Genomic DNA, 23,398 nt, shown 5'->3' with positions numbered 1-23,398 from the left:
TGTGGAGCAGGGAAGCTGCAGTAGCAAACTCCCTTAGGGATAGGAGGAACACTTTTCAAGGAAGATGACATTCGATTGAATGTTTAGATCTGAGTAGGAATTTCCAGGCAAATAAGAGCACTTCAGATGAAAAGAACACCTTTGTGCAAAGGCACTGAGACCACGAAGGTTCTGATTTACAAGATTAAAAGGTCATGTGATTCAGGCACTCCCCCCACCTCTGCTGTCTCATTTCTAACTCCACATCGCCTTGTTTCAGTATGAGTGTTTATTTGCCTGGACTCCTCTTCTCCTACCCCTTCTACTGGCTAACTGCTGTTTCAGCCCTCAAGTCCCTGCCTAAAAATCACCTCTTCAGGCCGGGTGCGGTTGGCTCACGCCTGTAATCCCAGCACTTTGGGAGGCCGAGGCGGGCGGATTACGACGTTATGAGATCAAGACTATCCTGGATAACACGGTGAAACCCCGTCTCTACTACAAATACAAAAAATTAGCCGGGCGTGGTGGCGGGCGCCTATAGTCCCAGCTATTTGGGAAGCTGAGGCAGGAGAACGACGTGAACCCGGGAGGTGGAGCTTGCAGTGAGCCGAGGTTGCACCACTGCACTCCAGCGTGGGCGACAGAGTGAGACTCCGTCTCAAAAAAAAAAAAAAAAATCATTTCTTTAGGCCGGGTGGCTCACACCTGTAATCCCAGCACTTTGGGAGGCCGAGGTGGGTGGATTACTTGAGGTCAGGAGTTTGAGACCAGCCTAGCCGACATGGTGAAACCCTGTCTCTACTAAAAAAAAAAAAAAAAAAAAAAAATTCAAGGAGATTGTCCCTAAAAAATTGTCCTTGCTTCTCTTTACCACCCTTACTAGCAACTAGACTAAATTTCCTAGTAAGCCCTCATAGAACCTGTACTTTTATAGCACTTACATAACTAGTTCAGTACATTAAGGCTATTTGTCACCATACTGTAAATTCCCTGAGGACAGGGATCATGTCTGTCTAGTTCACAGTTGTAACCCCAGCACCTAGCACAGTCCCTAACATATAGTATTGAAATAATTAATTAAAGGACAGGTACATTGGGGATAGATAATAGAGGGTCTTGAATCTCAGATGGAGAGTGATGGGTTTTATCCTTCAGCAACAGCAAAGTAGTCTGCCTAAAGAGGCAACTAAGACTTGAAAGGAAGGTAGTATTGGCTAGATGTAAGAGTTGAAATTTGCTTAGCACCTAGGTTTAGGTAGCATTAATATGGAGATGTGATCCCCTCTGATTTTGGATAGAGCAGTTTTCTTTGAACAATAGCTTTAACTTCTCAGAATTTATCTTCTAGAGGGTAACTTCTGTTTCCCGATTTTGCTCTAGGAAGTAATTTAAGTGCACAAGACATTGGTCAAAATGGTTTCCAAAAGAAGACTGTCAAAATCTGAGGATAATGAGAGCCTGACAGAAGATGCCTCCAGTAAGTATCTAGTCATTTGTTGCTTTATTTCCTGTAGCAATGTGTGAGGCATGTGAGAGATATAAAGTTCCTGCTTTTCAAGTGCTGAGAATCTTCAAAGTGTAATGAATGGAGTGCACAGAATTAAGGGAGAAATATCAGATTTGGGACTGAGTTTTTGCCTTGAATTCTGCATATAACTTTGAGTATGACCACAGCCTCTGGACCTCAGTCTCCACATCCATAAGAGGAATTAGTGTTATAGACTTTTTCTGCTATACATCATTTAGGTGTTGAGACACAAAGACATAACATAGTCTCTACCCTTAAAAAACTTTATGGTCTTTCTTCCTCTCTTGGAAAAAAAATATTATGATCTAGACACATGCTGTGTTAGTGATGTGAAAGGAAAAATATATCAAAGCAAGCAAACCAGAGGCAAAGAAACAGTGCAGACTCTGCCCATATGAGAAATAGTTGACAAAGATCCCAAGAGTTCCAGATATAAGGAGTTGATGGCTGGGTGCTATCGCTCACACCTGTAATCTAAGCACTTTGAGGGGCTAAGGTGAGAGGATCACCTAAAGCTAGGAGTTCAAGACCAGCCTGGGTAACATAGCGAGACTCCATCTCTACAAAAAATTTTTTTAATTAGCTGGGCGTGGTGGTATGTGCCTGTGGTCCCAGCTACTGAGGAGGCTGAAGTGGGAGGATCACTTGAGCTCAGGAGGTCAAGGGTGCAATGAGTCAATAACAGCACCACTGTACTCCAGCCTAGGCGACAGAGTGAGAGAGACCATGTCTCAAAAAGGGAGTGGGGGACGGGGAGGTTGATAGTTCATTTATGGCTCTCGTCTAACTCTATTAAAGCAGTTCTATCTTGATTTGTGTTGGTTTGTTTTTATTTTACTAGGTTTTTTGGGAACAGGTGGTGTTTGGTTACATAAATAAGTTCTCTAGTGGTGATTTCTGAAATTTTGGTGCACCTATCACCTGAAAAGTGTATAGTGTACCCAGTGTGTATTTTTTCAATCCCTAACCCCCCTTCCACCCTTTCTCTTGAGTATCCAAAGTCCATTATATCATTCTTGTTGTTGTTGTTGTTATCGTTGTTGTTTGAGACGGAATCTCACTCTGTCACCCAGGCTGGAGTGCAGTGGCACAATCTCGGTTCACTGCAACCTCCACCTCCCAGGTTCAAGCGATTTTCCAGCCTCAGTCTCCCGAGTAGCTGGGATTACAGGCGCCAGCCACCATGCCCGGCTGATTTTTTTGTATCTTTAGTAGAGACGGGGTTTCACCATGCTGGCCAGGGGGTGTCTGGAACTCCTGACCTCAAGTGATCCATCCACCTCGGCCTCCCAAAGTACTAGGATTACAGGCTTGAGACACCATGCCTGGCCCATTATATCATTTTTTTTTTTTTTTTTTGAGATGGAGTTTGGCTCTTGTTGCCCAGTCTGGAGTGCAGTGGCACAATCTTGGCTCACTGCAACCTTCGCCTCCTGGGTTCAAGCGATTCTCCTGGCTCAGCCGCCCAAGTAGCTGGGATTACATGTACATGCCACCATGCCTGGCTAATTTTTGTAGTTTTAGTAGAGAAGGGGTTTCACTGTGTTAGTCAGGCTGGTCTCAAACTCCTGACCTCCAGTAATCCACCCACCTCAGCCTCCCAAAGTGCTGGGATTTCGGACGTGAGCCACCGTGCCCGGCCTCGTTATGTCATTCTTAATGCCTCTGCATTCTCATAGGTTAGCTTCTACTGACTTGTGGATTGAAGAGTTATTTCTTACTAGGTTATTGGAAGTTAAGTCTGATTCTTGGTCAATTCAACCGAAACAGATGAAAATGCTTGCTGAACGGCAATTATAATGATAAAAATTGTGAGTCCAAAACCATGTAAGGAATAGGCTTGATTTAGAAACGGAAACTGTGGGCCGGGCACGGTGGCTCACACCTGTAATCCCAGCACTTTGGGAGGCGGAGGCAGGCGGATCACCTGAGGTCAGGAGTTCAAGATCAGCCTGGCCAACATAGTGAAACCCCATCTGTACTAAAAATACAAAAATTAGCTGGGCGTGGTGTCACGCGCCTGTAATCTCAGCTACTCGGGAGGCTGAGGCAGGAGAATTGCTTGAACCGAGGAGGTGGAGGTTGCAGTGAGCTGAGATCACGCCACTGCACTTCAGCCGGGGCGACAGAGCAAGACTCTTATCTCAAAAAAAAAAAAAAAAAAAAGGAAGTTGTGAAGCTGCAATGGTTGATTAGTAATAATGGGATTATAGAATTAGAATATAGAGAAATTGGTAGAAAATTTGAAACTGAAGAGAAATAATATAGGAAATTACTGAAAGTAAATGTTATACTTTGGAAATACTGTTCTCCAAAAGAGAAGAGACTTCTGAATTAAGTTTATTAGAAGGGATTTGGGTTCTCTTGGTCGGTAATGAACAAACGGAATCTTTCATTCTGGTTATGTTTTAATTTCATTCAGGAAGGTAGTGGTCTTTGTTTCATTCTGATTAAGGCTTTATTAGAAAGAGGGAGAGGAGGCCGGGTGTGGTGGCTCACGCCTGTAATCCCAGCACTTTGGGTGGCCAAGGCTGGCGGATCATGAGGTCAGGAGATCGAGACCATCCTGGCTAACACTGTGAAACCCTGTCTCCACTAAAACTACAAAAAATTAGCCGGGCATGGTGGCGTGCACCTGTAGTCCCAGCTACTGGGAGGCTGAGGCAGGAGAATGGCATGAACCTGAGAGGCGGAGCTTGCAGTGAGCCAAGATCGCGCCACTGCACTCCAGCCTGGGCGACAGAGCGAGACTCTGTCTCAAAAAAAAAGAAAGAGGGAGAGGAATCGAAGAAGGAAAAAAACAGAATGGCATCATTAAGGGAGAAGAGTACATTTTAAACTTGGCTTCAAGTACCTGTTTGTTTCTTGTTTCTTATTTCTTTTTATGGGTTGAAAATCTTGGGATTAAACCTATCTAAGCATTGTAGTCAAAGATACGATACAGGAGAAACTTCCCCATTCTGTCTACCCTTTATTCAGATCATTGAGTCTCAAATTTGGTGTGTATCATCGAAGAATGTAAAAAATTCGGATTCCTAGGTCCCATTCCCAAGATTTTGACTCAGTAACTCTGGTATATGGCATGGAATACGCCTTTTTTTTTCTTTGAGACGGAGTCTCACTCTGTTGCCCAGGCAGGAGTGCAGTGGCGCGGTCTGGGCTCACTGCAACCTCTGCCCCCCGGGTTCAAGTGATTCTCCTGCTTCAGCCTCCTGAGTAGTTGGTATTACAGGCGCATGCCACCACACCCAGCTAATTTTGTATTTTTAGTAGAGATGGGGTTTCACCACGTTAGCCAGGCTGGTCTTGAACTCCTGAGCTCAGGTGATCAGCCTGCCTCGGCCTCCCAAAGTACTGGGATTACAGGCCTGAGCCACTGTGCTCGGTCAGGAATATGCATTTTAATAAGCTTCCCAGGGATTCCGGTACAGTGGTTTGCAGGCAACAGCTTGAGAGACACTGGCTAGTTTAGTATTTGGGTGGAAAACATTTCCATGGGTTATTCTCGTTAGGCACTTGTTTGTTTGAATTTATTTTTTTAGAGATGGGGATTTCCCTCTTGTCACCCAGGCTGGAGTGCAGTGGTACTATCGTAGCTCACTATAGCCTTAACCTCCTGGGCTCAAGTTATTCTTCCGCCTTAGCCTCGGAAGTAGCTGGGACTACAGGTGCGCGTCTCCTCACCTAACTAGTGTGTGTGTGTGGGCGGGGGAGAGGGAGATGGGGGAAATCTCACTTTGTTGCCCAGGCTGGTCTTGAACTCCTGGTTTCAAGTGATCCTCCTGCCTTGGCCTCCTAAATTGCTGGGATTACCACATGAGCCACCTTGCCTGGCCAGAAATGGCACATTTTGAATTCTTCAAATGAAAATAGGTGAAAATAATTCTATTTGTTTGTTTGTTTGTTTGTTTTGGAAGCCACTATTGCTGAAGATAGTTTATTTCACTACAGCATCAATCCTAGTATAATTTTTAAGGACACATCAGTTTTCCTCTCAGGATTATTATTCCTGGGTTTAAGTTTTAATTTTTCCTTTACTGTTTGCCATATTCTTGAAAATTTTTCTATTTTCAGAAACCAGGAAGCAACCACTTTCCAAAAAGACAAAGAAATCTCATATTGCTAATGAAGTTGAAGAAAATGACAGCATCTTTGTAAAGCTTCTTAAGATATCAGGAATTATTCTTAAAACAGGAGAGAGTCAGAATCAACTAGGTAATATTTTAATCTAATTTTATTCTCTGGGTTTAATGAAATAGCTCAGGACTGAATCGTGGGCTTTCTAAATAGAGAGGCAATGAAGATTAGAAATGAGAGGGCCATCCATCTTGAGACGAAGTTGAAACTGCTTTTTAGAAAATGGTACAGTCAGGCCGGGCGCGGTGGCTCACGTTTATCATCCCAGCACTTTGGAAGGCTCGAGGCAGGCAGATTGCCTGAGCTCAGGAATTTGTGACCAGCCTGGGCAACACGTCTCTACTAAAATACAAAAAATTAGCCGGGCATGGTGGCGTGTGCCTGTAGTCCCAGCTGCTCGGGTGCCTGAGTCAGGAGAATTGCCTGAACCCGGGAGGCGAAACTTTCAGTGAGCCAAGATTGCACCACTGCACTCCAGCCTGGGCGATAAGAGTGAGACTCCATTTCCAAAAAACAAAAGGAAAAAGAAAATGGTACAGTCTTTGGTCCTCATTACTACGTGTTAAGTAAAGCATTTCTCATCCTTTTATTAGAAAAAATATTATATATTATTTATTTTGTGTTTTCTTATGAAAAAATAAATATCCAGAAAGCAGCTGTATCAGTGTCAGAATAATTTCAGAAGAAAATTTATAAAGCCCTACAAGATTCTGTTTTGGGGGAACAGATTATTCTATCTTGCTAAGGTTATGGCAGGTCTTTTTTAGAACACTTAGTGGCTATCTGCTATCAAAGCTAAGTCTTTTTATTTATTTATTTATTTTTTTTTTTGAGACGGAGTCTTGCTCTGTCGCCCAGGCTGGAGTGCAGTGGCGCGATCTCTGCTCACTGCAAGCTCCACCTCCTGTGTTCACGCCATTCTCCTGCCTCAGCTTCCCAAGTAGCTGGGACTACAGGCTCCCGCCACCACGCCTGGCTAATTTTTTGTATTTTTAGTCGAGACAGAGTTTCACTGTGTTAGCCAGGGTGGTCTCGATCTCCCGACCTTGTGATCCGCCTGCCTTGGCCTCCCAAAGTGCTGGGATTACAGGTGTGAGCCACCGCGCCCAGCCAAAGCTAAGTCTTTTATGTGGGTTTAGATATAACCCCATGGGTTATATCTGGGCTGGGCACGGTGGCTCATGCCTGTAATCCCAGCACTTGGGAGGCTGAGGAGGGTGGATCATGAGGTCAGGCGATCGAGACCATCCTGGCTAACACAGTGAAACCCTGTCTCTACTAAAAATACAAAACAAAACAAAACAAAACAAAAACGCGCCTGTAGTCCCAGCTACTTGGGAGGCTGAGGCAAGAGAATCACTTGAACCCAGGAGGCGGAGGTTCCAGTGAGCTGAAATCATGTCACTGCACTCCAGCCTAGGCAACGGAGCAAAACTCCGTCTCAAAAAAAAAAAAAAAGATTTGGCTCTGAAATTAGGTTGAAAATATTTTTATTGGTTTCATCAGGCAAGAAACTTGGGTTTTTAGAGAAGGAAAACTATGGTAGGAAACTGGTGACCAGCTCTTCTTTTTTCTGTATAGCTGTGGATCAAATAGCTTTCCAAAAGAGGCTCTTTCAGACCCTGAGGAGACACCCCTCCTATCCCAAAGTATGTATTTTTCCCCTGGTATTTTTGCTTCTGCCAGCATAACTCTAAAATTTGGAATTTAAGGACACTGGTATAAAGTTGAGTGGGCTAGAATGATTTTTAACAGCAAATATTAAACTAAAAATTTTATTCTTTTTTATTTTTTAAATCTCCTTAAGATAATAGAAGAATTTGTTAGTGGCCTGGAGTCTTACATTGAGGATGAAGACAGTTTCAGGAACTGCCTTTTGTCTTGTGAGCGTCTGCAGGATGAGGAAGCCAGGTGTGGAGAGGAGGCATGGAATCTTGCTGAAATTTAGTCTGTTCCGCTAACTGCATGGGGCTGGGGAGGGAGAGCACAGTTGTTTCAAATTTCATTTTTGGTGTAAGCTCTCTTTTCCTCAGAGTTTAAACTAAGTTTAAAATTCCTAAGCTTGTGGTTATGAGCCTAAAAATCAGTGTTGTCTAGAATGTGTTTCACCTATGTTGACACAATTTCAAATCTCTACTTCTCCCTTGCAAAGAGCCATCTGCTCATTTCTGTATTTCTTGTCTAACGGTAGTTCCTCTTTAAAGATTATGTATTTAACCAATTTTATTGAGAAAAGTTGATAAAAGCATTAAAACAAGGAAAGCAAAGTGGAAAACAGATTTCTTTTTTTTACAGTATGGGTACATCTTATTCTAAGAGTCTCATCAAACTGCTTCTGGGGATTGACATACTGCAGGTAAGACTGTCACTTTTTCTGTGAACATTTGATGGATGAGGTTTGTGGTGTATGCTCAAGTCTAAATAGCGGGAACACAGGATAGAGTAGGGTTAATTGGAGAATTTGGGTTTGTAACAGCTTTAGCACAGCCCTGTTGCTGTGATGGGTTTGGCGGGGTAATGTCTGTGTTTTAAAACTGTGCTTATTAGCCTAATACATCTGGCGGTCTCATTTATTCTCTCTGCATCTGATTCCTGTTCTTAAAGTTGCATCCTCTGTATCTCTGAGAACCTGGTAATTTTTATCATATTCATATCTACATCATCTCCCATTTAGCTTTTTAGATGCTTATGTAACTTAATTTTGTCCTTTTCCTCCTCCTCTTCTCTTTTAATACATTATGTAGACAATACATTGATATGATTTAAATATCTCAAGTTATACAAATGTATATAGAGCAGAAAACTTCCCTCCACCGCATTCTCCATTTTTCCTCTTCTCCCCTACTGTTAATCTTTTCACACTCTTAAACTCTTCCTTTTCACTGGAAATCTTGAAGATAATTTAGTTATTTTAAGTCTAAGAGCTCCCTTGTTCCTCTAGAGAGCTCCCCTTGCAACTTATTTGATAATCTTTTAAAGTCTGCATTTTGTGGATTAACAGTTATCGTATTTAATACTATTTTGATTATCTGATTATTTTAACGTTGCCTTGATAATCATTTTCAGTTTTTCAGAAGACAAATTAAGTCTTTGTATTCCAATAGCATATTCTAAAAATGAAGACATATTCATGTGGATATCCTTGTAATAAGATAACAACTTTAGCAAAGCTTTTATTCCAGGAGCTCTAGTTGGAAAGAGAATTATACATTTCTTTTTTTTTTGAGTCAGAGTCTCCTCTGTCACCCAGGCTGGAGTGGAGTGGTGCAATCTCGGCTCACTGCAACCTCTGCCTCCCCCAGGTTCAAGCGGTTCTCGTGCCTCAGCCTCCCAAGTAGCTGGGATTATATATTTCTATTGTGTATTTTGAGATCATCTCCTAACTCCCTATGTCTTCTTTTTTAGCCTGCCATTATCAAAACCTTATTTGAGAAGTTGCCAGAATATTTTTTTGAAAAGTAAGTAGCATTATTATGGAATGTTCAAAGTACCCTGGTGTACTTAAGTTCTCTCTGAAAAGGTTACTCTGAAAACCATTGGTTTCTCTGAAAGTCATATTTATCATGATGTTTCTTAGTGACTACTAAAATTTTACTGGAGTGTCTTTGAAGTTTCATCTATTAATATGACTTTGTAAAAATAGATAGGATTACTGTTAAAAGTAACTATTGGCCTGGTGCGGTGGCTCACACCTGTAATCCCAACAGTTTGGGAAGCTGAGGCAGGAGGATTGCTTGAGTTCAGGAATTCAAGACCAGCTTGGGCAGTGTAGTGAGACCTTGTCTGTATTTTAAAACAGAATTTTTTTTTTTTTTTAAAGTATCTGTTGCTTATGCTCAGGGATAATCCCTAGTAGAAGGATACACAATATACTGGTAATGGTAGTTGTCTCCAAAGAGGGTAGTCAGTTGGTTGGAATCAGGTATTTTCTGAATACTTTTCTTTACCTTTTAAATTTTGTAGTGTATGTTCAGACAGGGTCTCACTCTGTTGCCCAGGCTGGAGTGCCGTAGTACGATCATGGCTCACTGAGGCCTCCACCTCCCAGGCTTAAGTGATCCTCACACCTCAGCATCCTGAGTGCCTGGGACTACAGGTGTGTGCCACCCAGTCCAGCTAATTTTCGTGGTTTTTTTTGGTAGAGGTGGGGTTTCACCATGTTGCCCAGGCTAGTCTCAAAACTTCCAGGCTCAAGTGATCCACCGGCCTTAGCCTCTCAAACTACTGGGATGTGGCCCTACCTGTTTTTTTAAATTACTATGTTAAAAAAGAAATTAACAGCCTAATAGAAAAGTAGACAAAGGTCACGAACAGACAGTTTACGAAGAAGAAATACAAGAACATCAACTATTTAAAAAGTTCAATTTTGTTAGCAATCAAAGGCACAAATTTAAAACACTGTATCAAAATAGTAAATAATAACTATTAAACAGTAAAATAAATGCATTTTTTCCTACTCTCAAAGGGTCTCCTTGTTGAGTGTAGTGAATAGGCATGCTCATACATTGCTAGTGAGCATATAAATTAGTTTAGGCATTGATTCGGAAGAGCAATAGATTGTATGTGTCAAAAACCTTAGATTTTGCATACCCTTTAATCGTAATGTCATGTCTCCTAATTTATCCTAAGATAATAACTGTGAATGAAAATGAAATAATATTAGTTTAGTGCTTGCTTTGGCAGCACATATACTAAAATTGGAACAATACAGAGATTAGCATGGCCCTTTTGCAAGGGTGATAGCCAAATTTGTGAAATGTTCCATATATTGAAAAAGATTACTCTTTAAAATAAAGAAATGTAAATAATTGAGATGTTCAAAAAATAGAAATATGTGCACATTAATCATTGTAAAAAGAACTAGTTAATATCATACATTAATTGAAAAAAACCCAGGTTACACATAGCATTTATATTAGGTTGGTGCAAAAGTAATTGCAGTTTTTGCAATAAGTAGTTCAGTATTTTGTTTAAAAAAGAAGATACACACATATACATATGCATATTAATAGTGTACATTTCGGGAATGACAGGATTATAGTCATTTTTATGTTCTCCTTTTTAATTTTTTCAGAGTCCTGATTTGGTAATAGTAAGTTTAAAGGTTTATTTATTTTGAGACAGAGTCTCACTCTGTTGCCCAGGCTAGAGTATAGTGGTGCAATCTTGGCTCACTGCAACCTCTGCCTCCTGGGTTCAAGTGATTCGCCTGCCTCAGCCCCCCCGAGTAGCTGGGATTACAGGTGTGCGCCACCACACCCAGCTAATTTTTGGTATTTTTAGTAGATACGAGGTTTCACCATGTTGGCCAGGCTGGCCTCGAATTCCTGACCTCAAGTGATCTGCCTGCCTCAGCCCCACAAAGTGCTGGGATTGCAGGAGTGAGCCACTGCACCCACTGAAGGTTTATTTTTTCAAATTTGTTTTAGCTAAATGTCTCATGCTGGGTGCTTTACATCCTGGCTAGTCTTTTTCAGTTAAGATTGGCTGCAATAACAAGGACCATGCTGTCAAGGAGATGGAAGTGGTCCAAAACTTTAGATATAGGAGGCTCGAAGGAAGGTGGGAACTATCATTTTTGGAAAAATGATAATTGAGCCAACTTTTCTTTATTTATAAATGATTTTTAGTACTTTTATGAATATAATCTCATTTGACTTTCTATGTTCCCTTAGCAATATATGCTTGCTTTTTTTTTTTTTTGAGACAGACTCTTGGCTCTGTCACCCAGGCTGGAGTGCAGTGGCACGATCTCAACTCACTGCAACCTCTGTCTCCTGGGTTCAAGCGATTCTCCTGCCTCAGCCTCCCGAGTAGCTGGGATTACAGGTACCCACCACCATGCCCAGCTAATTTTTGTATTTTTAGTAGAGATGGGGTTTCACCGTGTTGGCCAGGCTGGTCTTGAACTCCTGGCCTCATGTGATCTGCCCACCTTGGCCTCCCAAAGTGCTGGGATTACAGGCATGAGCCACCGCACCTGACTTATGCTTGCCTTTTTAAGCACTTACTGCGTTGATGTTATTAGTGTCTTACCTTTTAAAAATATTTGTCATATTCAGTTTTTAAGATTTATTAACATTGTCTTTTTAAAAATTATTATTAAGAGATGCTGTCTAGCCCTGTCATCCCTTCTCTCTAAACCGTCCCTGGATGTAGCCACTGTTCATATTTAGCATGTCTTCTAGACATTTTTGTCAACATACGTAAGCATGTATCTCCTGCATATTGGGTATCACTTGTGTGTCTAGTGCAGTGCCAAATGCATAGTAGGTGTTCAGTAAATGTTAATGGAATGGCTAAAATATTTTGTGCAGTATTAATGCTTGCTGTTATTTTGGCCAGAAAGGCTAAGTTCCCCGTTTTCTCTTCCTAACATTTTAGCAAGAACAGTGATGAAATCAACATACCTCGACTCATTGTCAGTCAGCTAAAATGGCTGGACAGAGTTGTGGATGGCAAGGTAGGCTTATGTACTTTATCTCTTGAATTTAAAGAGTATGTTTCTCATATCTTTTGGAAGTTGTATTTTTTTTTCTCTTTCTAAATAGAAAATTCATACTTTTCCATCCATCCATTAGCTTTTTCCAATTTTCATAATTTGAGAATCATAGATATTTCACCCTTTAAATTTCAGAGAAGTTTAAATACAAAGAGTAGACATCATTTATTAAATAAATTAAATATTTGGAAAGATTCTTTTTCAAAGTACAGAGATAAATAACTGTTTATTTCTCAAATAATTTCAGCTCTGCATTTCACAAGTAGGTAGTCTTTCTTTATTCTGGGTAATGTGCTGCAGTTCTAATAGTGTCCTCTACTGCAGGACCTCACCACCAAGATCATGCAGCTGATCAGTATTGCTCCAGAGAACCTGCAGCATGACATCATCACCAGCCTACCTGAGATCCTAGGGGATTCCCAGCACGCTGATGTGGGGAAAGAACTCAGGTGGATAAACACTCTGTCACCATCTAAGTGAGGCTCAGCTATGGGGGTTTTATCACTGCAGTATGCAAAGAGTGGTAGTAATATGGTCTCTTATATCTAAAAAGAGGATGATGAGGATGATACCCACCTTCATGAGTAGGGTATGGGATTTGACTTAAAAAAAAAAAAAGGTATATATTTGAATAGATCCACGTACTTTCTTTTTTTTGTTTTTTGTTTTTTGTTTTTTTTGAGACGGAGTCTTGCTCTGTCGCCCAGGCTGGAGTGCAGTGGTGCGATCTCGGCTTACTGCAACCTCCTCCTCCTGGGTTCACCCCATTCTCCTGCCTCAGCCTCCCAAGTAGCTGGGACTACAGGCACCTGCCACCATGCCTAGCTAATTTTTTTGGTATTTTTAGTAGAGACGGGGTTTCACCATGTTAGCCAGGATGGTCTCGATCTCCTGACCTTGTGATCCGCCTGCCTCAGCCTCCCAAAGTGCTGGGATTACAGGCGTGAGCCACTGTGCCCGGCCCCACGTACTTTGTTTTAAATGGTATACCTGTTATGAGCGTGAAGTCTGGCTTAGGATTAGGTATCTAAATTTGGCCAATGGAGAAGTTGACCATGATCCCTTAAGTTTCATTAACTTGTTCTTCAGGGGGTCCTTAACCCTGGCTGCACATTAAAATCATTTGTGGAGCCTATTAAACATCTACCTTCTTTGGGTTCCTAGGTGATTCACTCTAATGCACAGTCCTGCATCAGGCCCCTTGCGGAGACCCATTGCTTACTGTCATTCATTTGAAAAATAGTAATTGGTAGGGCAGTATTGAAGAAGGGGAGAACAATATCCCTAGGTAATAAAGTTTCCATCTTAATGCAACTTTTTATTGTAGTAGAAGTATTTTTTAAAAATTCAGTTTGTAATACTTCCTTTTGAATAGTTGTCTGCAAAGCTACCTCCAAAACGTCCAATGATTTCTTGCCTTCGTCCTTTTGGGCAGGATGCTCCTTCTGGGCAAAGCACTATGCCACCCACTTTACCTGCCTGATGCCAGCTCATCTCCTTTTGTATAGTCTTCTTTTAGCATCGATCACTGTCAGTTGGGCGCAGTGGCTCATGCCTTTAATCCCAGCATGTTGAGTGGCTGAGGTGGGTGGGTCGCTTGAGCCCAGGAGTTTGAGACCAGCTTGGGCAACATGGTGAAAAGCTGTATCTCAAAAAAATACAAAAATTAGGTGGGTGTGGTGGTACGCACTTATAATTCTAGCTACTCAGGAGGCCGATCTGGGAGGATCAATTGAGCGTGGAAGGTCAAAGCTACAGTGAGCTGTGATGACACCACTGTACTCAAGCCTGGGCATCAGAGTAAGACCCTGTCTCAAAAAGCAAAAAAACAAAAACAAAAAAACAAAAACAAAAAAAACAATCTATCATTGTCCTCCTCACTATGTTGTGCTCCTGTAGCACCATGTACATGTGTCTCTCATACTTATCACATTTCATTGTAAATGTTTTGGGTTTTCTTTTTCCCTTTTTTCAGGGAAGGATATGTACCAAACTAAATAGTGGTGTTTTCTGGGTAGTGGGGATTGTGATGGAAGGCTTCTTGTTTCTACTTTTATTATTTGAATTTTTATAATGAGCATATATTATTTTTTGCAGTCAAAACAATTTTTAAAGAAACATACTATAAACATTAATTTAATGGCAACTAAGTATGTCCTTTATTTTCATACTCTAATAAATGATTTTCTCAAGTCATTGTCTGCCCAGCTCTGTTTAAACCATTACACAACTTTTTTCTTTTTCTACATTCACAGTGACCTACTGATAGAGAATACTTCACTCACTGTCCCAATCCTGGATGTCCTTTCAAGCCTCCGACTTGACCCAAACTTCCTATTGAAGGTAGAAAAGACTCAGCTTTCCAGAAACAGAGCCAGCTTTCCAACCTCCCAGAACAAGTGTTAGTCAGTCATTGCCTTGGGAGTAATGAATATTTTATTTTGAAACCATAGTGAATCACATTTGATATCTCTTTTTTTTTTCCCCTCAGTGAGTTTCAGATGCTATTCTATGATAGATTCACAGGTCTGTTTTTTTGTTTTTGTTTTTTGAGACGGAGTATCACTCTGTCACCCAGGCTGGAGTGCAGTGGCGCAATCTCCGCTCACTGCAACCTCTGCCTACCAGGTTCAAGCAGTTCTCTGACTCAGCCTCCCAAGTAGCTGGGGTTACAGGCACCTGCCACCACGCCCGGCTAATTTTTGTATTTTTAGTAGAGACAGGGTTTCACCTATTGTCCAGGCTGGTCTTGAACTCCGGACCTTGTTTTCCACCCCCCTCGGCCTCCCAAAGTGCTGGGATTACAGGCTTGAGCCACCGTGCCCGGCCCACAGGTCTGTTTTTAAGCAGTAAGTTTTGAGTGGAAATCTTCTATATTGTCTGAATCATACCTGCTTCCCATAGGAATAATACTTTTTATGCCTTACTGTAGCCAGTTGAGAATTTAGGCTCTAAATGTAAGATAATAGCTCTGTTTCACATTTATTGCCTGTCTGTTTTTGATGAACCTGTGGTATTAACAACTAAAAGATTCTAATTTGGGGAAAAATCTAAAATTTTGTTTTTCCCTAAATTATAAGTGGGAAAACGGAGTAAGAGAAGTGATTTTTTTCTAATTTTACCTAACAGTTCAGTACAAAGTTGAGGTAGTGACATGAAAACCTATTAAGTTTTTGTGCTTTTAATTTTTAGGTTCGCCAGTTGGTGATGGATAAGTTGTCGTCTATTAGATTGGAGGATTTACCTGTGATAATAAAGTTCATTCTTCATTCCATAACAGCCATGGATGCACTTGAGGTATGCTCTTATATCCCATCACACCTAGATAAAGCAACTTAACTGCCAATTGCTCTTCTCTGTCCCCAGACTAACTGAGAATACTGACTAATCCGGATAGCATTCAGAGGAGAGAATGGAGCTATTCAGCAGATTCATTGATCTGTATAAGCTGCTATAAGTTAACATTTACTCTTTCTGTGTAGTACCTAACAGAATTCTGAAATTTTGGATATGACGTTCTATGACATTGCATTGGCTATTCTCAGAACTCTATTTTTCAAAATGTACAACATTTAAAATTTTTCTTCCTCAGTCTTTCAGGAGATTGTCATGGTAGAGAGACTGGACTGTGCCTACCCACTATGAATGAGCAGAAAACCATAGCTAATATTTACTTTCTGCAGGTAATTTCTGAGCTTCGGGAGAAGTTGGATCTGCAGCATTGTGTTTTGCCATCACGGTTACAGGCTTCCCAAGTAAAGTCGAAAAGTAAAGGACGAGCAAGGTAAAGAGCTCATCCTCACATAGGATGTCACAATTTTCTGACATCCCACAGTCAGAGTTAGAGCTTAATACTTACTACTACAAATAATGGTACTATTATGACATTTACATCTAGTATTATGTCGTTTTTCAAATTACATATATGTATGTGAGTATGTATGTGTTTATATGTTTTCTTAGCCATTCAGATCAATCCCAGACAGACTACAGTGCAAGTTTATTAGCCATCTTACACATGAGGTTGTCATTTGCTCCAGGGTACATGGCTACTAAGCAGGAACTCCGATCTTGTAAGTTCTTTTCTGGTAGGTAGAAGAGTAATTTTTTTCCTCTCTGCTACTTGTAGTTCCTCAGGAAATCAAGAAAGCAGCGGTCAGAGCTGTATTATTCTCCTCTTTGATGTAATAAAGTCAGCTATTAGATATGAGAAAACCATTTCAGAAGCCTGGATTAAGGTGAGATCTTTGGAACTTTGATTATCAAGGAGGAAATGAGTGGCAATTAGTGACAGATGTATAACTGAGGTAGATTGAAATAAAAATCTCAAAAGTCATTCAAGTGGAAATGATAGCTGATGGTTGCCATATGGACACCTTGGCTCTCAGATGAGATAACAGGGCATGCTGAATAACATGTTTTGTTGATGTGTCGTAATATTTTTGTGACTCTCTCCTGTTTTTTCAGGCAATTGAAAACACTGCCTCAGTGTCTGAACACAAGGTAATGTTCATGTACTATGCATTTTAAGTATTGCAGACTTAAAAGTAGTGACATTGGCTAGCTTGCCTTCCCACTTTCTTTCTTTCTCCTCCCTCCAATCACTCTTCTCTCTCTTCCCTAGTTCCTCTAATAAACATTAGCTGTCTGGGGAAGGTAATCTGAGGTGGCGACTGACCAGATAGCCTGCCCCTACTCACTCTGGCTATAAAATAAGCCTACAGTATCCACAAGGGGAAATATTAACAGTGTAAACAAGCACATCAAGGTGCAGTCAAAGAAGCCAGGTCCCCACTGATGAGATGAAGAAAATAACCACCTAAGTCTCAGGTCCCTATATCTGCCTAATTGCCCTTCCTTCCACCCAGCACCACTGTCAAGATAATGGCATTCCATGTTTTACTTTACTTTGCCCATGTAGACCTGACTGGAGTAAATCAGTCTGTCCACTGTCAAGGCAGTGGTACTGGATCTTATGTCTCTATTAATTCTAGAAATACATTCCATCAAAAAGCCAGATGATTGGCCGGGCGCGGTGGCTCACGCCTATAATCCCAGCACTTTGGGAGGCTGCGGCAGGCAGATCATCTGAGGTCAGGAGTTTGAGACCAGCCTGGCCAATGTAGCGAAACCCTGTCTCTACTAAAAATACAAAAAAAAATTAGCCTGGCCTGGTGGCACACGCCACTGCACTCCAGCCTGGGCGACAGTGCAAGACTCCATCTCAAAAGATAAAAAGCCAGATGATTGAGTTCCTTAGGTGCTGATTGGTTGCCTTTAAAGATTTTTCTATGGTTGGAATCTGTTTTGTGGGGTTTTTGTTAGTTTTGTTATCCAGTTTTTGGATGACTATCTTAAAAGCTTTCATGATGCTGAATAAAGCAATGAAAATTCAGAATTTTTTCTGGTGAAAAATATCAAAGTACTCCAACACACTGTTTTTGATTTTAGATAAACATAAATTTACCACCTTGGCTGCCTGCATTCCTATTTTTACGTATTTGTAATCATTGTATAAATATAATTTGTATTCTTACTTTTTTTTCTTAACATTTTTTATCCTGTCATAAATATTTCAAGGTCTGCTTTGTCTTCATTGTTATCTTTAATGACTGTATTCTGGTCTAATAACTCAATTTTGGTGTCCTAAGGAATGGGGCATTCAGTTAAGAGAAGTAGTAAAATTTGTTTTGTTTTTTCTTTTTTATCCTGCTTGCCTTTTTAACTGTTTTTTTTTTTTTTTTCCTGGAAGAATAGACTCAGGTTGCCCTGAATACACTCCCAATGTTTTCTCTTTTTTTGTTTTGTTTTTCTTTTTCTTTTCTTTTTTTTTGAGACGGGGTCTTACTCTGTCACCTAGGCTGGAGTGCTCACTGCAAGCTCTGCCTCCTGGGTTCACACCATTCTCCCGCCTCAGCCTCCCAAGTAGCTGGGACTACAGGCACCCGCCACCATGCCCGGCTAATTTTTTGTATTTTTAGTAGAGATGGAGTTTCATCGTGTTAGCCAGGATGGTCTCGATCTCCTGACCTCGTGATCTGCCCACCTCGGCCTCCCAAAGTGCTGGGATTATAGGTGTGAGCCACCACGCCCGGCCTTGTTTTGTTTTTCAAGAGACCAGGTCTTGCGCTGTCACCCAGGCTGGAGTGTGGTGGTAGCATCGTAGCTCACTGCAGCCTCAAACTCCTGGGTTCAGGTGATCCTCCCACCTCAGTCTTCAGAGTAGCTGGGACTACAGGCAAGCACCACGAGGCCTGGCTAATTGTTTTATTTATTTATTTATTTTTTGAGACGGAGTTTCACTCTTTTCCCAGGCTAGAGTGATGTGGCACAATCTCAGCTCACTGCAACCTCCGCCTCCTGGGTTTAAGCAGTTCTGCCTCAGCCTCCCTAGTAGCTGGGATTATAGGTGCCCACCACCACGCCCAGCTAATTTTTGCATTTTTAGTAGAGATGGGATTTCGCCATGTTGGCCAGGCTGGTCTCAAACTCCTGACCTCAGGTGATCCACCTGCCTCAACCTCCCAAAGTGCTAGGATTACAGGTGTGAGCCACCACGCCAGGCCAATTTTTTTATTTTTTGTAGAGATGAAGTCTTGCTGTGTTATGCTGACTGGTCTGAATTTTTTTTTTTTTTTTTTTTGAGTCAGAGTCTCGCTGTCTCCCAGGCTGGAATGCAGTGGCATGATCTCGGCTCACTGCAAGCTTCGCTTCCCAGGTTCACGCCATTCTCCTGCCTCAGCCTCCCAAGTAGCTGGGACTACAGGTGCCCGCCACCACACCCGGCTAATTTTTTTTTGTAATTTTAGTAGAGACGGTGTTTCACCATGTTAGCCAGGATGGTCTCAATCTCCTCACCTTGTGATCCGCCCGCCTCAGCCTCCCAAAGTGCTGGGATTACAGGCATGAGCCACTGCACCTTGCCTGGTCTCAAATTTTTAGCTTCAAGTGATCCTCCTGCTTGGGCCTCCCAAAGTGCTGGGATTATAGGCATGAGCCACTGCTTCCAACCCTCAAATTTTTCTTTTTTAAACTTAGGTAAACAAGCTAATTGTGGAGAAAAACCCACAAGGAATAAACAGATGTAAAAAAATACAGTTTTTCTGCACTCTCTGTCCCATTCCTCAGGGATAATCATCCTTCCAACTTTTTTCCATTCATATACAAGTTGTAATTGTGTGCAAGTACAGGTACACTCTTATGCCTACACATATGTATGTTTATATATTGTTTTTACAAAAGCAGAATCTTAACTATGATTATGGGTGGTGGTGGTGGTGTTTAAAGAGACAGGGTCTCACTCTGTCACCAGGCTGGAGTGCAGTGGCACAGTCATAGCTCACTGTTGCCTCCTGACCTCGTGATCTGCCCGCATCAGCCTCTCAAAGTGCTGGGACCACCGCGCCCAGCCTTGTTTTGTTTTTCAAGAGACAGGTCTTGCTCTTTCACCCAAGCTGGAGTGCAGTGGCATAATCATAGCTCACTGTTGCCTCCACCTCCTGGGCTCAAGTGATCCTCCATCCTCAGCCTCACAAAGCAGTGGGATTATAGGCATGAGCCACCATGCCAAGCCTGATTATCCCTTTGCAGGTTGCTGTTTTTTCCACTTCATGTCAGGAATGTCTTTTCTCTGTCAAAAAATACAGTATGGCTCAGCAGTCCCTAACCTTTTTGGCACCAGGGACTGGTTTCATGGAAGAGAGTTTTTCCACAGATCGTGTCAGGGCATGATTTCAGGATGAAACTGTTCCACCTTAGATCATCAGGCACTACTTAGATTCTCATAAGGAATGTGCAGCCTAGATCCTGTGCGTGTGCAGTTCACAATAGGGTTCACACTCCCGTGAGAATCTAATGCAGCCGCTATTCTGACAGGAGGCGGATCTCAGGTGGTAATGCCCACTTGACTGCCCCTCACCTCCTGCTGTGCAGCTTGGTTCCTAGCAGACCACGGACTCCGTGGTCCAGGGGTTGGGGACCCCTGGTCTAGCTTATTCTTTTTGTTTGTTTGTTTTTAATTTTTTAATGGAAAATTTTTTTTAGATAGAGCTTTGCTCCATCACTTAGGCTGGAGTGCAATGACACAATCTCGGCTCACTGTAACCTCTGCCTCCTGGGTTTAAGTGATTCACTTGTCACAGCTTCCCTAGTAGCTGGGATTACAGGCACCTGCCACCATGACCTGCTAATTTTTTTTGTGAGTATTTTTGGTAGAGATGGGGTTTCACCATGTTGGCCAGGCTAGTCTCGAACTCCTGACCTCAGGTAATCTGCCCACCTGGGCCTCCCAAAGTGCTGGGATTATAGGTGTGAGCCACCACGCCCAGCATGGCTTATTCTTTTTGATGACTGTGTAATATTCCAAAAATTAAAATTACTCCATCATAATTTATTGAACCTTTCCTGTATTGATGTATTGATGGGCATTTATAGTCCTTCCAACTTTTCACAAAGTAATTTTCCTTTTTTTTTTTTGAGACAAAGTCTTGCTCTGTCACCTAGGCTCGAGTGCAGTGGCTCGATCTCGGCTCACTGCAACCTCTGTCACCCGGGTTCAAGTGATTCTCCTGCCTCAGCTTCTCAAGTAGCTGGGATTACAGGTGTATGCCACCTTGCCCGGCTAATTTGTGTATTTTTAGTAGAGACGGGGTTTCAGCATCTTGGCCAGACTGGTCTTGAACTCCTGACCTCGTGATCCACCCATCTCGGCCTCCCAAAGTGCTGGGATTACAGGTGTGAGCCACCGCGCCCGGCCTAGTAATTTTCCTAGTAATAGTGAAAATACATACTGTAGTTGGCAGCAAACACACACTGGAGTTGTCAAGTGATAGAATCTTTCTTTTAATAAATGTCAAGATGTTCAGAGTTACTTCTGTAGTAATATCACTTTCATGCATATTGCTCTATATTCGTTTTTTTTTTTTTTTTTTTTTTCCGAGAACGGAGTCTTGCTCTCTCACCCAGGCTGGAGTGCAGTGGCACGATCTTGGCTCACTGCAAGCTCTGCCTCCCAGGTTCACACCATTCTCCTGCCTCAGCCTCCCCAGCAGCTGGGACTACAGGTGCATGCCACCACACCTGGCTAATTTTTTGTATTTTTAGTAGAGACGGGGTTTCACCGTGTTAGTCAGGATGGTCTGGATCTCCTGACCTCGTGATCTGCCCGCCTTGGCCTCCCAAAGTGCTGGGATTACAGGTGTAAGCCACCGTGCCTGGCCTGCTCTGTATTCTTAAGGGATACCAATGGTTAACAGTTGTGGCAGTTTATTTATCTGAAAAATATTTCTGAGTTTTGTGAAAAGTGTAGATACTCCCAGGGGAGTGTGTGGAACAAATGAGCATTATCCATTCTGTGTTTTAATTAGAGGAAAAACTGCTATTTCATTGTAGCAAATGTACTGATTTGTTAACTGTTTTTCTATTATTGCATATTTATTGACGATAGGTGTTTGACCTGGTGATGCTTTTCATCATCTATAGCACCAATACTCAGACAAAGAAGTATATTGAAAGGGTGCTAAGAAATAAGATTCGATCAGCCTGCATTCAAGAACAGCTGCTCCAGAGTACATTCTCTGTTCATTACTTAGTAAGTGTCAGAGACTATTGATTTTTAATCTAAAACAGAAAGCTTTACAGCTCTCATGTAAAATTTCATCTTATTTCAGTCCATTGTTCAAACCCATTGAGATTTTTGAATTTTATTTTTGCATTATTTTAATTGCCTATCTCAATGCAGTTTGCAACTTTGACAAACTGGCCTTCCGTATCTTATTTAAGTAGCTTATAAAAACCTTGAGGGGAATAGGACCAGCCTGTAGAAACTAGTAGGAACGTAAATATGTACCTATTTGAACTATCACTCTTTGGCCATTCAAAACTGTGGACTTTAGGTGATAATTCCTCTGGAAATGTAAATTATTCAAACTGGAATTTATAAACTGGGAATAATGTTTTGCCAGCTGAACGTTCAGGATATTAACACTATAGAACTTAGAAAACTGGATGGGCCAGTGGTTTGGGGTTTGGGTTAGGAGCTAATGAGAATACCTCGCTGGGTCTTAAATTTTATTTTAGGAATAGATTAAACGGTTGTATTATTTTATCTTGCAGTTCTTTCTGTGTTTATTTCTGCCAATTATATATGTTTTGGGCTGTAATTTTCTAGATGCAGAAACCATATGTAATTTTTCATTGCATTTTCCCCAATAAAGCATTATACCCAGCTTAGTACTAAATATAAGATTTTTAAAAATTATGGTATCAATAAGGAAGCTGTGTTTATTAACTGGTTATTTAGTCTGGGTCCATTAATGTCTATGTATATTGCATTATTGGTAGGGTATGATCACTTCTCTTCTTGATCTTCTTTTAAAAAAATCAGTTTAGTTAGCATTGAACCTTATAGACCTACTTCAAATTATAACCAGGGTGGAACATTCCTGGGGGGTAGTGTGATTGCATGGGGAAACTGGGATTTAGAAGATCTGGCCTCCAATCCCAAATTGAGCAGATAGGAACGTTCTATGAGGCTTGTAATTTAACTTCTTTGAGCTTAAAGGTCAATTATTATCCAAACGTGGAATCCCATTGATGCTGAGAGTAATCTCAAAATGATGAAGGATTATTTTTGTGTAAAACAAAGATTAAGATTTCCTAAGTTAAATGAGAGCTAGGGAGGAGAAGTCTGACATTCCAAAAGGATAAGCAACTCTTAGGTTGTGTACTAACTGTTTCCTACAGCTTCTTTTCTCTCTCTACTCTTCCCCACTCAAGGTTCTTAAGGATATGTGTTCATCCATTCTGTCGCTGGCTCAGAGTTTGCTTCACTCTCTAGACCAGAGTATAATTTCATTTGGGAGTCTCCTATACAAATATGCATTCAAGTTTTTTGACACGTACTGCCAGCAGGTATGTTGAAACATTTATTTTGGCAAGGAGGGAACACGGAAAGGGAAAATAATCTGATGTTTATTTCTTGTTGGTTGGAACTCACTGAAGGGGAAGGAACTCTGAACTGGGTCTCAAGAAAGCTCAATTCTAGTCCCAGCCTTGATGAAGTGAAGAGACTTGACTGGTGGATCTAACTCTGTGTTCTGAGCTCTAAAATTCTCTGTCTGAAATTAAGATCCAGATCTAGTCTATTTCAAAACATGAGACACACTTTTTTTTGTTTTGTTTTGAGACGGGGTTTTGCTCTTCATGTCCAGGCTGGAGTGCGGTGGTGCTACCTTGGCTCACTGCAACCTTCG

The 23,398-nt window shown here is 41.5% G+C and overlaps 1 protein-coding gene and 1 non-coding gene across 7 annotated transcripts in view; both read left to right on the top strand.

Moving 5' to 3' along the window:
• The window catches only part of FANCD2 (FA complementation group D2), a 72,263-nt gene that overhangs the window by 1,252 nt on the left and 47,613 nt on the right, over positions 1-23,398 (top strand). For 3 of the 6 annotated variants that reach the window (XM_063661725.1, XM_054481388.2, XM_054481389.2), the window contains exons 2-16: positions 1,360-1,456; positions 5,582-5,722; positions 7,226-7,293; positions 7,452-7,555; positions 7,940-8,000; positions 9,050-9,102; positions 12,029-12,107; positions 12,471-12,595; positions 14,402-14,489; positions 15,339-15,443; positions 15,830-15,930; positions 16,276-16,384; positions 16,614-16,649; positions 21,592-21,735; positions 22,923-23,057. In XM_063661725.1, the coding sequence (XP_063517795.1) occupies positions 1,393-1,456; positions 5,582-5,722; positions 7,226-7,293; positions 7,452-7,555; positions 7,940-8,000; positions 9,050-9,102; positions 12,029-12,107; positions 12,471-12,595; positions 14,402-14,489; positions 15,339-15,443; positions 15,830-15,930; positions 16,276-16,384; positions 16,614-16,649; positions 21,592-21,735; positions 22,923-23,057 (1,413 nt within the window). In that variant the 5' untranslated portion in view covers positions 1,360-1,392. Of the gene's footprint in view, positions 1-1,359; positions 1,457-5,581; positions 5,723-7,225; positions 7,294-7,451; positions 7,556-7,939; positions 8,001-9,049; positions 9,103-12,028; positions 12,108-12,470; positions 12,627-14,401; positions 14,490-15,338; positions 15,444-15,829; positions 15,931-16,109; positions 16,385-16,613; positions 16,650-21,591; positions 21,736-22,922; positions 23,058-23,398 lie in introns of those variants that run through there. The other 3 variants (XM_054481390.2, XM_054481391.2, XM_063661726.1) reach the window with 3 other exon arrangements.
• LOC129034336 (U6 spliceosomal RNA) lies at positions 10,312-10,415 on the top strand. The gene has a single exon (XR_008501839.1). It is a non-coding gene; the product is annotated as a U6 spliceosomal RNA (small nuclear RNA).

This window comes from Pongo pygmaeus, chromosome 2 (genome assembly GCF_028885625.2).
Source record: "Pongo pygmaeus isolate AG05252 chromosome 2, NHGRI_mPonPyg2-v2.0_pri, whole genome shotgun sequence".
Lineage (NCBI taxonomy): Eukaryota > Metazoa > Chordata > Mammalia > Primates > Hominidae > Pongo > Pongo pygmaeus.
This window is presented reverse-complemented; position numbering and strand designations above follow the sequence as displayed.